Genomic DNA, 14,972 nt, shown 5'->3' on the forward strand with positions numbered 1-14,972 from the left:
ATTTCCCTATTTGCACACTGTATGGATCATGTACTTGAATCTTTTCATAGGATCAAATGTATTGAATGCTAGATTCACTTAAATAGGCGTTCTAATATAACATGTTTGGGATTACACGGTTTAGATGTGTGTAACTTATTAGATGTGTGTAGCACGTGTGTAACAAGGCATATTGTATCATTCGTACACAAACCAATGGCAAGTTGACAATTTTGCTGTTTTCAATACCATGTGTCAAGGGCGCCACCTAGTAGCCTTGGCTTACATTGCAGACGATTTCCGGGTTCACGTCCTTCTGGATATCCTTGAGAAGTTCTACCATGTACTGGGTGACCATATCCCTGCACTGTGAGCGGGGAAACAGCAAATTAACACTTATAAGTGTTGCCAACCTAATGGAAACACCACAGTAGCCCTTACTCTTGGTCTTTTGTATTCCAAGTTCTTCCAATTGTCGGGATTACTAAAAGATGAACAGCGGCGGTAGAGACATGTGTTGAAACGTTACTAATACCGATTTTACCGCATTTATATTGTAACATTGCCTGCATGGTTCGCGCATTCATACACAGTGGCGCACCCAGCAAAAACTTCCGGGATGGCACATTCAGCACCAAGGACAGGGGCAGTTCCAGTAGTGCTCTGGGGCAGAAAACGATTGGCACGAGGATGCCATGTTGAGCAGCGGATGGCGCGCGAAAACACAGCTTACTGGACGGAAGCAACAGGTCGAAATGCCACAAGACTAGAAATTGCTGGTGAACACGCATAGCTACACGCAGTGATCATTTAGTGATCACGTGATCACCTCGTGATTACCTTTTTAGGAAAAAGAATGACGACGTTTTAGGTAGGTGTGCTCTCGACCAAATGATGTGGGGCCGGGTGGGGGGCATAGCAGTATTTCACGTGTTTGAGTTACCAATTAAACCCTAACCGTTTGTCCCACGGGTCTCAATTGTTCCAACAGGCACCAGACGACACCAGAATTTCTTTAATCAGGTGTTTATTTGTCAGACATGGAGCACATCGAAATACATAGCCGTACCCTTAATATGAAGTCGTGTATAATAGTGCATACATGCGAAACATTGAGTACACTCATAACTGTGAGATTGCTCAAACTTTAGTCCCGATTATGCTTTGTCTCCTGTGTGTTATGTTTTATATTACAGCCATAGTGCGTGGTGACGTAGGATCACGGTGTTCAGAGTCAGGCGACTGGGTACAAAGCACACGGTGTCCTGGGGACGAGGTTCGTGCACTACTTGGCCCGAGCGAAGCCGACCCGGTTGTTCCCTCGGTCGAACTCGGTGTAATACTGGCCGATGAAGACATCTCCCAGGATCCATAGCGGTCCCCTGGGGTTGGGGATGTCCATAGGCATAAACCCCACCAGACAGACCTGGGTGGTAGGGTTGGCTTGTTCCTGAACAACGATAAGAAGACCAACATTGGTTGACTTCTTTCTTCACATATACCATTCTCTCTTGTTGCAGAACTCTTGTAGCGGCTCAAAAAATACAAAAACGACCACATTATGTATTCAAACTTGACTTCAGGGTAAGGTTACTAAGTGTTGAATAGTTTATCCAAAACTCGACTGCTTCGTACTGAAATGTGTGAACTTGAAACCAAATATGCATGTAAAAATTAGGACATTCTACTAACTCTAATCATGAAATGCATCACACAAGATGTAGAAATACAAGCAAAAAAATCAAACCAGCTATGATCGTTAAAACGGTTACCTTTAGAGTGTACTCCTGTCCTGTCAAGTTGAACAGCTTGTCGCCGAACCGGAACGACACGACGGGAAGGCTGTCCAGTTTACCACAGTCTACCAAGAACTGTAAAAGTTTTGTAAATGATTCATTAAAAAAACGAGTGATGCAAGGTAGAGAATCGTAACCAAGGCGCGCAAAGTTAGGGGCGATGTTGCGCTTCTTGTATCACCCTACCGATTCGGTATAAAAAGTAACAGACCTGTCCAGGACTTATCTGCTGTGACCCTATGGCGGCCTGGAGCTTGACTATCTCCTCTGACGGCCCAGCGATCAGAGAGGTGCCCGTGTCTACAATAGCCTGGCACCCTCCTGCACAGAGTTTTAGCGGACCTACATGCACGCTGGGAGAACGAAATACATATATTTGATTACATAATCTGATAAATTTGTTAGTTGCTAAGATGTTGGGTGGCCTTGTGGTTCGGGTTGTTGACTTAGAATCTTTGTCAGTACAATCTCTGGCAGGCACGAGTGTTGTGCACTTAAGTCCATATTAAAAGCTTTCAAAGTCTAAAATGTACAACATCACGACTCCACCGTAAATGTTTCCGAATAGATCACATTCAACAACTGCAGGGACGTTAGCATCTTCAGTGTTAAACTGTAGATTGGACAGCTTGCTCACCCGTCCATGTTGATCTGCCAGTACCCCTGGTATGACACGGGTATGTAGGTGAAGTTGCCGGTGTAGTAGGCTGGGTCGGACCCGCCCAGCAGCAGCTCTCCCCCCGGGGCCGCCGCGGGATCCCTGTGGTGAACAGGTGGGTATTGATTAACACATGGGGTAGATCTTAGGTTAGGGTCATGCAAGTGTAGCTTCACCAGTATCTAGCTAAGGTCCGTGCATGTTGGCAAGGTAGGAATCATATGTACATACCTAAAAATATTACAACTTTAGCTGTATTCACAGACGCACGCTTTTTCGATATCAGGACTTGCACATTATAACTTTTCTATTTGTTTGGGCATGAAATATACCGTATAATCTCAACGCAGGTGAGCGTTCAAATTTTGACTTTGAAAAGTTAGTACGTTGTCGGCAGGTATGTTGATGGAGGAAGTGTGTTATTTGCAGACCACCTGTCCAGGTAAAAGGAGAAGACGTTGTTGTCCACCAGATTTTGGTCCATGATCATGTCGAACACCGGGCGGATGTGGTCCACGGCGATCTGCGGGTAGGCCAGGCCCAGGATCCCGTCGAATTTCCCGGTGGCGAATGCCGAGCCAGGTTCATTGGTGGCTTCCCCGAACGTCCCGTTCTTGATGACGATGGAGCCGATCTGGATAGGGTTATGAGGAGGGGCGGCAATAAGGGATCAGACATACAATAATGTACGGTAATCAATTTATCTTTGCATTGCATTGCCAAATCAAACTCAGCCCTCCTGTTTCTACATTCTCCATTTATTTATACCCTACACTAAAACGTTCGAAGAATGAGTGAATTAAGACCTATATTGTATATACATACATACCCACAGGAATGTATAGCTTGTATATAGATGTATACCTATACATACATGTACGCACATACTAGCATCTTGTCATGGTCATTGGGCCCGGGATGCCTACACATGTATAGCCACTAGGTTGTATAGTTTGAATAGTCTCTATAGTTTCTGTACTTTGTACATTTATGCCTACACATGATCAACCTAGCACTAGCACTGTACATAATCTACAGGAGGTATGATACATTCTAACAGCTCACCGTGATGGCGTCCTGACTGAGGAATCCTGACAGACTGCCGCTGCCGTACGTGATCTTCAGCGGCCGGCCGTCCGCCTTGTAGGACAGGGACCTGCTGTGGTTGTACCTGTGATGGTTTGCTGGGATAAAAAATACAGCAGAATCAACAAAACGTCGTGCCGATCTCGGTTTTGTCTGCTGAAGACTACTCAAACAAAATAATTGAGAGGAAATTGACCAACTTTCAAAAGCAATAGGTCGTGCATCTGTCTTGGTTTCATTTCATCTGGTGTTTTAACATTTTGGGGCAATATCGGTTCCCCCGCTACATTTGGCATGTGGGGGCGTGGCCTAGAAACTACGAGGGCCCACAGCGACAAAGTTTAATTTGGTGCCAGGCTTCGACCTCCTATCATTTTAAACATTAACAGAAGTGGTATATTTTTTGTGCCTCCATCTTTCTCCTTACCACATGCGGTACCATCACACTTGACCGACGGCACCCACAAGTTGGAAGAGCCGGTGTCAAAAATCACGTTGAAGTCCTGAGGCGGGGTTCCGAGACTAATCACACCGTAGTACTGAACCTGAAATATATTTTATGGTACTTTTAATGTGACTCTACATTTAACCTGACATCGCACATATGTTGAGTTAAAAATAAAGATAAAATGCTGAAGTTTTTAAAGCTAGAACCACCTGATCACAGCCATTGGGTCAGAAAGTTGAGGAAAACCGAATTATACGGTAGAAAATTCGGTAATTCTTGAGTTGGAAAACAGTTTAAACTCTCGTCTTATTGTGTCCTATCTCGTATTGCCAGTTGTACTTACGTCCATGAAGTTCTTCAGACCCTCCGGGGTTGTACCGTTGGGCGGTTCTGGGTCCGTCAGTACGATGTCGTTTGAAACGGCGTTAGGAGTACAGTTTGTACGGCGTTGATAGGAACCCGTCTTCCACAGCTTAATCCTGGACGGAGGGGAAACACATTACACACGACATGATGGCTTTTCCGTCTTCTCAATGAACTACATATGTGGACAGTTTGTAGCAAAATTACAACAATAAGGAAATTTACAAATAATATGCAAAAGATTGAAAATAAAAACCTTAAAAGTCGAAATATTGGACAGACATGCAATGACTCTCATTGGTATAACCGCTAATTGCTGTGCTCTCATTGGTTGAACTAATTGTGTTAAAAGCCAGGATCGGTCTATAAACTGAATTCTCACCTTTCCAGACCACAGCACAGCACGGCACACGTGAGGACGATATACACCTGAGTCTGCATGGTCGTTTTCAACTGCGGGAAATGATACATACAAGTTTACGGAACCCCATAGCATTTACTTAAGAAAAAGTCGACTTTTTGTAATGAGTTGTACCTCGTTTTTAATGAATTGTAGGCCTCGTTTTCCTATGACACGTCTTGCGCCATGTTGGATTACAGAATCCACCGTGTATGTCTGTACAACACGCCAACATTCTGCTGTAAGCCATTACCCACCAGCATGATCGCTTGGTATTCAGATTATGATTATGACATAAATGTAAAGCCTTCATGACACGGTGACTATGAGGTAACATCATTCTTACTTTTGCATGACTCCGAGAACATGGAACCAAACGAACGTACCTGAAACGGTACCGGAGCTACTCCCGTGTAGGCAAAGTATCTTTAGAGTTTGGGGACTTCAGTTGACACGGAATGACTTCTGAACACTTCCTCTGAAGTCGCCCGGTGCTGTGCGTGTGTGCCGTCCACGCCAGGATGTGTGACCCGTGGGCTCACGGGAAAACACGTGACGAGCGCCAGCTGGGAAATGCTCTATTTAACATGTAACTGCCTGGTTAACGTTGTTTATTGATACCAATCATGGAAGGCAAACGCGTCTTGGATGCACGACTGTAGATAGCTTGGCTTATTAGCGAGCCAATACCAAAAAGGGGACATTAAAAAATGAAATAACAAGATGAAAAAAATTTCTCTAAAATGGTTGCCCTGAAATGTCTGGACAACGTATAATCACATTACATATGCCAGTTATATAATAATTCTCTCCCTTCTTGAGGTCATATCTTGGTGCCCTTTAGATTATGCGCATGTATGTGATGACAAGTCAAAACTTGACGGTTGATCGTTGTGATATTTGGTAACCATGTGTTGGCGAAACCAAAAGCAAGGCAGCCGCATTTTTCTCTAGTATTAGCTGCAACAGAACTTCTGGTTACGCTCCTATTGAAAACATACCATGTAACGTTAGTTGTTTTTATCTACCTACAAGCACACTTTAGCACAACTGAATGACCTGTGGACTTTCTATACAACTTAACTATGTTAATCTTCTGACACTTTCTAGAATATACAGTATCAACTCATCTCACATTGTGCTCAATAGTGCTGCTTGTTTTATTGACACCAACCATCACTGGTCACATTAATTTTACAAATGGTTGTTAACATGATTAGACCTGTACTTTCAATACCCCATAGTTTACAGTGCTTGATTGAACACCTTTAATGCCAGACTGTGTAACATTCAAAAATACAGATGAGTATTTTGCCTTTGTCCTAAGCTACAGACAGTTGTAGAGGTTTCTGTAGTTAGAAGAATTTAGGCATGAAGCCGAATGACGGAGACGGTCCCATCCTGCCCCGCCCGTCCCTCATGCCACGGCCCGGGATGACCTGGTGCTCGGGTAACGGACCAATGGGGTCAAACCGGGGCCCCAGGGGAGGGGGTCTGATCGGCTGAGAGGGGCTGAACCCCCTCCCCAACCCAGGGGGGAAGAATGCCCCGGGCATCCCAGGGGGGTATCTGTCATAGTCCCCTCCGATGAAGCCAGGGGGGTAGGTTGGGGGGAAGGAGTGGGGAGGGGTGGGGATGGCCCAGGGGGGCGGTGGGGGGTGGAAGGATCGCTGGTGACGCATCCATTCCCGCGCCTTCTTACGGTCCTGGTAGTGCTTCTTGTACAACTGCAATGGAATAACACACATAACCCCAATCTTTTCTATTTGTAAGTATGAATGATGAACAATCAAAGGTAATAAAACAAAGAGTGAAAAAATTCAAACTACAAGTAGTCTTTTTGTTCCTTACTTACCTCTTTCCAATCCAGGGTTGATGTTTTATTTTTGAACTCTATAAAGTACAAAAAGACTTGTTCAGAAAATGTGTAGACATGACATTATTACAGTAGATAACTATGTTTCAAATCACTCCAATCAATTATAATGTCTTTGAACACAACATTTGAAAACTATAGACAATATGACATCCTTAAATACAAAAATACAACCTTAAAAGAGATGTTCTGCTGAATTGCTATGCAAAATACCTTGCAGGTTTTGCACAGACGCAATTTGTTCTGTTGACGTGCGCATGCTGTACAGACATATTGACACACAAATACTCACCTCCAAAGTCCCTCAGGTACCTGAATCTCCAGAGACTTTGGTCGTTGGCAACACTGTTCAAGTCTTTACAGACAGCTGACAGTCTGACCAGGCTTAACACATCAAGGTGCTGTAACACCATCAACTGTGGACAGATTTCATCACTTTTAGTTTTTGCAACTTAGGCAATGATTATAGGGAAACAATTTTAGGAAACGATTCTCTTCACTGCTACTTCAGTTTAAAAGATTTGAGAATGATGAGAAAACGGAATATTCAAAACATGTTTACATGTATATTTCCTTTGACTCTATGTATAAAAATCATGCCCTATCCTCCACTTCTTTAACTCATTTTCCTGGGTGAAAACAGTCTAAAGGACCCACCTGAATTTCTGCTGACAGGGCCAGAAGACCATGCAGGGCAGGCAGACCCAGTACTATAGGGAGGTTAACATTGATGTTAAAGCACTGTTTACTGCTGTACAAAGTTGAGAACAACACCATTTTTACTGTAGTAAGGTTGAATATTGTATATAGAAGTAAGTTTTAGTTACATACACTAGGGGCCCTGCATGGGGGTAGTGATCACGAATGACGCAAAATGTTTGCTGCAGGTTTAAATATATACCTGAAATACCTTAAATAACGATCGAGGCTTAAATTATGTTGATTTACAGCGGCTGCCTATGGATTATGAAGACTTTAAATGCCTTGCAAACAAGGGCATGTATGACTCCATACTACACGTCAGTAGCTGATGTTGCCTATGGTTAATAAGCAGGACAAGGAGAAATGTTGCTTCTTACTTACATTGCCTCATGTCAGCCAGTAGTGGTTGAGCAACAGAGTCCTTAAACACCTTAGACAACTGGGGAAGATTCTTGTAGGCTCTGTTAGGGTCTGGAAAAGAATTTGGAATCAATTATCTATTCCCTCATTCACTCTTTGGTTTGACATCTGTTGGTCCCTGCTTGTCTAAGGGTTAGATGTGTTTGCACGCTGATGCTGAAAATTTGCATTTGTTGGAACAAAAATACATTGTCGATAATCTGTAACATATAAAATGTTACATGTGACAGGTACATGTGTAGTGGTCACTTCAAGCAACTACAATGCAGAGTAAGTTTTGAAGATGATGATGATTAAAATGGAATTCTTCTGACCTTGTAGAATATGGAAGGTGAAACTGTCAGTTCTCAGCTGGACCTGGTGGTGCATGCTGGGATTGCTCCCTGTAACCACACCTGTAGATCAACATGTCAATTTCATTATAGCATCAGCATTTCTGCATCCATGTCTAGTCTCATCTTCATCAATCCCCAAAAAGTCCCATTTGCAAAACAAGAAAGGTAACAGGACTAGAAATGTAACAATTACCTTCAATTATTGCTCTGCTATTCTGACTCAAACCAAGAAGGTTTGAATCTCCTTGCTCAAACACATTCCTATATATAGCGACCAGTCCCTCCAGCTTGTCCTGCCAGCTTGCTACATTATTTATTCCAACACCATATACGGTAACATCCATCTGGTCCAGTTCATTGACCTCATTTGTTTGAAGAGGAAGAAACAGAGAAAAAACAATATGTTTTCCTTCTGTGAGGGTAAATGTAATAAGAGCCCAAACTTTTACACTCATCACTATAAAACCTGTAGTGTTGCTCTCTCATGTCTGTCCTAAATATACCAGTCGTCTAACTCTGCTACTTACCATGAGCCATCAAAAGGGACCCCATAGGTACCAGCGTGAGACTGCATGATGACCCCTCACAGGCCATGTGTCTGTAGGTCATCTTGTACATTCCTGGTGACTTCCAACCAGGAGGAAGGGTAAATCCATTGATGCTGTCTTGCTCTTGTGGAGAAGATGGGTCCTGAACATGCATGAAGTTCATTCATAGTCATACACATATCAGGTACAAATATGAATCATTGAAGGGGTCAGTTTCTAGTTATATTAAAATCAAATTTATAAGGGGAATTGTACTAAACTTATTTTGACTCCCTCTTTACATTTTATAATTTTGCTACTCTCCCAGAGGTTTAGGCTTCAGCTTATTTCTATTTAGGAGTTTTTGTCTGTCTTTCTTTTTTGTACCCGTATCTTTTTTTTTTCCAACCTGCCAATTTGATACTGTCTTGCCAACTTGATACTGCCCTGAAGCCACCAAAAGATCTGCTTGGAGATTATAATTTTGTATCTGTCAAAAAGTCTTTTCCTCTCACCTTTGCTGAGAATCCACTTTCCATCATGAGCACATGCAGCACCACACACAGGGCGTCATGTCTGCTCCTGACATCATTGGCACGGTAGACTTGTTGTAGGACCAGTGGCACGGAGTCTACCGTGGCTTCCCGACACAACATCGGTTCAGAGGGGACCCCTCCCACCCCCGCGCCTTCCATTGATAGGCTCTCAGCTCCCTCTTCCTCCACATCCATCTCAAGTCCTTTGTCATCTCCATTATTGTCTGCTGATTCTTCTTCTTTGTCCATCAACACACTTTCTTTCTCATCCTCCTTAACAAGGGTGTCTGCCTGTACTGAGTCAGATGTACTTGTATCCTCTTGGTTGGCTGGTTTGGCATCGTTTCCGCAGGTTGCAGCATTTTTTGCTTTTTTCGTGTCATCTGTTTCACCCCTCAGTCCACTAGCTTGATCTGGGGAGGAATGATCCCGAGCTCTGTGATTGGTGGGAGCCTGGGGGTGTTCTGGGGAGGAGTGGTCCTGTGCCTGTGGATGAGTGTTGTGATTGGTTGAAGGCTGGGGGTCAGCGGCTGGTAGGAGGATATGTATGAGGTCGCCAGAGACGATACCGAGATCAGAAAGGGGTTTGTCGTCACCAACAAGCGCATCTCGACCATTCAAGCTTATCTCAAATGACCTGTCATCTCTGAAAATGGAAAAAAAAGTTTATCAACAATCAGTGTCAATTTTGACTACACTACAAATACATAAAAGCGAGGGCCACTACTGTAAGCAACAAACAGGAAAATAGAAAGGCACATGTGCAGTGTGTTGCATTGTGGGTAATATATTTTTTTATAAATCATTCTTTTTATTGTTTCTTTAAAAAATGCACACAAAAGAGAGCATGGCACAAAGAACAAAATAACTGGGTAATACATGTACTAGTATGTTCAAGGCTTCTGAGATGTAAACAAACATGACATGTGTTAAGCCAAGGAGCATATGATCTCACGTGCTTTGTTTATGTTTTGGGCCTCACCTTTAACACTGGGAATGTGCACTGGTATTTTTGAACCTACTAATTAACAAATGAAAAATTTAAGCTGCTAGTATATTGTCTAGAATGCATATAAATTATTAAGAATAACAGACAACAGTTGTGTTTCTTACCCAAGTCCAAACTGTTGAGACAGGACAGGAGCCAGCAGGCTTCTGAGCGTGCCCAGTGTGCGACAGTCCTGTCCCACGTCTACTCGTGTCTTCTCTCCACTGATCTTCACTCGTAACTTCATAATGTCTCACTCCAGTGCTGTACATATAAGGACGTGCACAAATAAGAGAGTGTATACCCTGTGCCAAAGGCTCCCAAGAGGTAAACAAAACGTGTCACAGCAATAGCCCCGTCAAAACCTGGGCCTGGTCAAAATGAAGAATTAGAAATGCAACACAAAAACATCAAAATGCAAGTTAATGTAAGTGTGTTTAACGCGCTCTGTTTACGTCTGGGGCCTCCTTGACACCGGACATGCGCTCTCTTATCTGTGAACGTCATTATGATGGCTATGCAGCAAAGGGCTCATGCCACAAATATGAAAAGGAAAACAGGCATCTCTAGAGTTGAAATATTTCTTTTTTCATGACATGTTATGCATCTGAATCTTCATCTGTATAACCTGTATGACCACCCTTCGGCGTAATATACCAGTTGCAGAACAAAATCTTCTGCTGAAAAATAACCCATCGTCATAAAACATTTTATGACGGCCACCGCCCCCCTCCCCAACGCAAAAGGCTGATTAAAATTCGTCGGGAACAATAAACAAAGTATTCTAACAGGTCGCAAACGAAAACTAAACCACTAGTGATCACTATGAACTCGTCTTACCTGAAACAAACGTCATTTGTGGGAACTACGCAGACGTTTATTTCTGCCAGTCACATTCTCAGGTGTTGGCAGTCGGCCATCTTCGGGTCACGGGGTCAACGGCGTGGTCTACTTTATTCATGGGGCCGTACATTTTTGCATTGAAGGATGGAATCCAAATAAACCGTGACCAAACAATCTGAAGAGCATTCATTTTGATCTGTTGACGATAGTTACTGCAAATATGACAGTGTAAAGACGGCTCATGCCTGACCAACCAATGATGACGTCATAAAAAGACTGTTGCTGGTGGATCATCAGGTACGGCCGAGGTCACCTTTGACCTTTGAGCCATCCATGACAGATTCATCATCATCATCATCATCATCTACTGGGTCAGCACCTAGCCATGGAAACGTTCTGCAGCTGAAATCCTTATTTCTTCAGTTTGTTCCTGTCCTTGTCCGTTGCATCGACTAAGCTCCATATAAACTGTGTATAAGCTGTGTAAAAGCTCCTTGGTAGAATCAATGGTCAAAACGTCACAATTTGTGCCATCGCATACGGCACACATTATGTGGTATTACTGACGCATAGGCAAGCTAGGGGTTGCACTATGCATGAAAAAATCATTCTCTATTCAAAACTTGACTGGTGAGTAACTATTCATTTCAGAAATTTCCTGTTTTGCAGTTCTGTTACTACGATATCGTTAGGTGGACCCTTGGGACACCTTTGTCACTTTTTTCGCCATTCAGCACCAAGGACAGGTACCGACATATGCACCATTTAGAATACTATTTACCTTTTTTTATAATGCATCTTTCGCTGCTTTGTCCACGATTCAACTAGTACTAGCGTTATGTGTTCCAATAAGCCAATGCTATCACAGTAATCGACTAAATGCACTACAATAGTTTGGCAAGCAGGGCACACGGCCATCTTCTGCTTCTCACATGGAAGTACAAAATGTACTTGTGTAAAGCGCCACCCTGCGGCTCGTGAATGAACATCTCGTCTCGTTGAGGATTGAAACTTAACATTCTCCGGTTGGGTAACATCATGGGATTGAAGGCCTTTACCCTGTGCGCTAATGATCACAAGAATGCCTATACACGTAGTAAGTTTCCTTCTCTACTTCAAACCACGCATTCAGACTGCCTCTTCATTATCTTTTGTCTCACAATCCAGCGACAGACTGCCGTCGCTAACTGCTGAGAGAGCACTTTTCAATGACGCCCGCTACGTCAAAGTACTCCCCAAATAGATTACCACTCTAGGCTCTGGCACTTTATTACAGACATACTTGATTGAATAGTCCGCCCAGCACACTGAGAATATATAGAGTTCCTGTAATCTATCACAGAAAATTCCCGGAGGGACTAAAGCAACATGCTGCTCAAGAAAACACAGTGTTAATTTAAAAAAGAAGACGAAATATTATATGGTGGCATTAGCAGGAAACGTATAGTTTTTAGACTAATGCTTGGTTGCAGTGTACAAATAATACCAAACATTAGGGGGCTATATTACTTTCCTGTAAGATTGTACGTGATCCTGAGGCGCCCAGCGTTAATTAGGTTGAAAAGAGCACCACTATCTCACGTGTCAGGCATGGTGGTATAAAGTAACTTTAAAGTTCATACCCTGCATGTAATCAACCCAACTTCAAAAGACTTGAAAGGGAGCTGTGTTAGAGGGCTGACGAAGTTTGACTTATTTATGGTGGTCATTAATTTGGGACACCGAGGGGGAAGTAAGTTAGTTGTAGCACTTCCTCGCATGTAAGTATGGACCTGGTGGTAGTTGAAGTGTACAGCAATGGGTGTCAAAGTTCAAAGATGTTGTAGAAAAAAACTGTGAAAGTATAATAGATTCTCGTAGCACCAGCCTAACGCTACATCGTACTGTGATATTTTTTATGTATTTCTGAACAAGCCTACCACTCATATATCATCAGTGTCAGCATCTATCTACAGCCGGTCTGACACGTCGCGATTTTTACCTCACAGCCCGCAATTTTGGGATAATCCGCCAAACACGGCCAACATGTCGAAAATTGATTACGCTGGACCAAGTTGACGGAACCCGGCGCAGTTCCGGCGAGGAAATGTCACAAGTTGTTCTCTGCGAGGTGACGAAGATGTATCGTGATTGATGGTGTGCACGGCTCTGTCAGAGACCACAGCGGCTTTCTCAGAAACATCAGACGGGATAAACAGAGGTCGTATCACCGCTTGACAAGTACGTACAGCAAGATTGAACACTTCCTCCTATCAAACTGCCTGTACATAGCTGTACGTACCGCCGTGGAAAGTGAGGACATATAAAAAATTAATATCTTCCTTGTATTTTCCCCAGCGTTTGTCAATCTACTGGCTCGAGAACAAGAAACCCGATACAAAAGTCATAAATGTTTTAAAATGATTTTTGTAGGTGAGATAACTTCAAAGCAAGCGCTAGAATGTTGGCGAAGATTAAGTTTCAGGCACGGCCTGAGACAAATCTTACCCTTCGGCTGTCTCCTGGTAAGTTGTAGATCACACGTTTCCCCGTTATTACTTCTAGGTCAGGGTCGAAATATCATCCTCCGGCACTGCGACCTTTGTTTCATACACGTTTTCTTTATTACTTTTGGGTTTTTATCGTCCCCTAGATGTCATATGACCTTTTGTAACGTTCCTTGTGTCCTTGTATTTGATTGTAGGTATCAGCGGCTTTCATGATTTTATGTTCCACCTCCGGCCTGTTGCGTCACGTTGTTTTAAGACTTAACCATCTCTCTAGAGTTACCTCTTAAAGTCCAAACGGTTGTAAAATGTTGAGCACCGGGCCGTGTAAAATAATTAACGTGTGCGTCACACTGCCCATTTACGTTCGAGTTTGTCTTGTTTAAGGTCTTCATGATCGTTCGGGAGGCTTTTTACTTTCGTTTCGACTCTAGTGTGGTACTTAAGACTTTGACTACCACAGCGGAAAGCTTGCATGGTCTGTCAACTCAGTGGACTGAAATGGCCCCGGGATTTTCTAATTCAGACGCACCCGGCTACTTATTTTCCCCATGATACGTAGTACAAGGTACGTCCAGGCGTCACAGATTTTGCTAAGGTTATCGACCAACAATGTAGAAGGTGAACACACGCCAAGCACAGCGCCCAGACGGAGTCAGGCATGTTCATGAAAATGGCCAAAGCGTGAGACATCAGATCAAATGACAGGTCCTCTGGCGCTTGCTCTTGAAAAAGTTCTCTTAGCAACAAAAGGTTCTTCTTCTCTACTCACTTGACTTTACTTTGGACTAACTACCGCTCGAGCCAAACTTGAAAGCGTCCCAACTTCACTTTATCCTCCATCAGAGATTGGATTTCCTTTACTTCTGTCAGACTGGTTTCTGATCTGAGACTGTCGATGAAGTTAACCCTAGGTCTCCCTCGACTTCTTTAGTCTTTTGTGGGTTCTCCAAGGACAAGCTCAAGCTTGGATGCTAGTCAGGTTGTCTGGCGCAGTGTGCAGCCAGTTTCATTCTGCACGACTTTCTTCTTTCTACGAAGGAAAGGGATAGTAGATCAAAGATCTACTACTTAAAAGACTATAGTATAATATGATGTAGTTTCGGCCTGCATGCTGAAATTAATGATATTTCCACAACAGTTGAATAGGATATCATTATGTACCGGTACAACGTCCATGGTGATTCTAGGATATTGTATCACATCTGGTCAACCGTCAGAAGAATGTATTTCCTGCTACGTCATACAAGCACACCGTCTGAAAACTGGACGGTAGCCTCACAACATGTCCACGATACAAATTCAGATAGAAAACACAATATCAAAGCTACTCATTTGCAGACACGAGAGAGTCGGATACTTCCGGGTTTCTGTGCCAACTCTTCCATTACACAACTGCTATCTGTCAGGATGGCCCAAAGCCGAGTTGAAGGGAAGTCTGTGCGGCCGATTTTTTCCGCAGCGGGAAGTACTTTCCACCGGCATGCCAACCTCCTGCGCCGCCACCCGTCCATTACTAATGGATCGCG

At 43.3% G+C, this 14,972-nt stretch overlaps 2 protein-coding genes across 2 annotated transcripts; both read right to left on the reverse strand.

The window, feature by feature from the left end:
* Window positions 1-1,005: 1,005 nt before the first annotated feature.
* Window positions 1,006-5,688, reverse strand: LOC109478977 (cathepsin D-like). The gene is made up of 10 exons (XM_019780811.1): window positions 5,117-5,688; window positions 4,713-4,783; window positions 4,311-4,446; window positions 3,947-4,064; window positions 3,499-3,617; window positions 2,868-3,067; window positions 2,413-2,535; window positions 1,987-2,128; window positions 1,752-1,850; window positions 1,006-1,429 (listed from the first exon to the last, which is right to left on the reverse strand). The coding sequence occupies exons 2-10, from the start codon at window positions 4,769-4,771 to the stop codon at window positions 1,265-1,267; spliced, it is 1,161 nt and encodes a 386-aa protein (XP_019636370.1). The 5' UTR covers window positions 4,772-4,783; window positions 5,117-5,688; the 3' UTR covers window positions 1,006-1,264.
* A 119-nt stretch (window positions 5,689-5,807) lies between these two features.
* On the reverse strand, window positions 5,808-11,208 carry LOC109478968 (F-box only protein 7-like). The gene is made up of 10 exons (XM_019780800.1): window positions 10,955-11,208; window positions 10,240-10,378; window positions 9,106-9,772; window positions 8,591-8,753; window positions 8,043-8,123; window positions 7,690-7,779; window positions 7,264-7,316; window positions 6,899-7,022; window positions 6,586-6,623; window positions 5,808-6,457 (listed from the first exon to the last, which is right to left on the reverse strand). Exons 2-10 carry the CDS (start codon window positions 10,359-10,361, stop codon window positions 6,086-6,088), a joined length of 1,710 nt encoding a protein of 569 aa, XP_019636359.1. The 5' UTR covers window positions 10,362-10,378; window positions 10,955-11,208; the 3' UTR covers window positions 5,808-6,085.
* Window positions 11,209-14,972: the final 3,764 nt, after the last annotated feature.

Source organism: Branchiostoma belcheri, unplaced genomic scaffold (genome assembly GCF_001625305.1).
Source record: "Branchiostoma belcheri isolate BF01 breed outbred unplaced genomic scaffold, Haploidv18h27 scaffold106, whole genome shotgun sequence".
Classification (NCBI taxonomy): domain Eukaryota; kingdom Metazoa; phylum Chordata; class Leptocardii; order Amphioxiformes; family Branchiostomatidae; genus Branchiostoma; species Branchiostoma belcheri.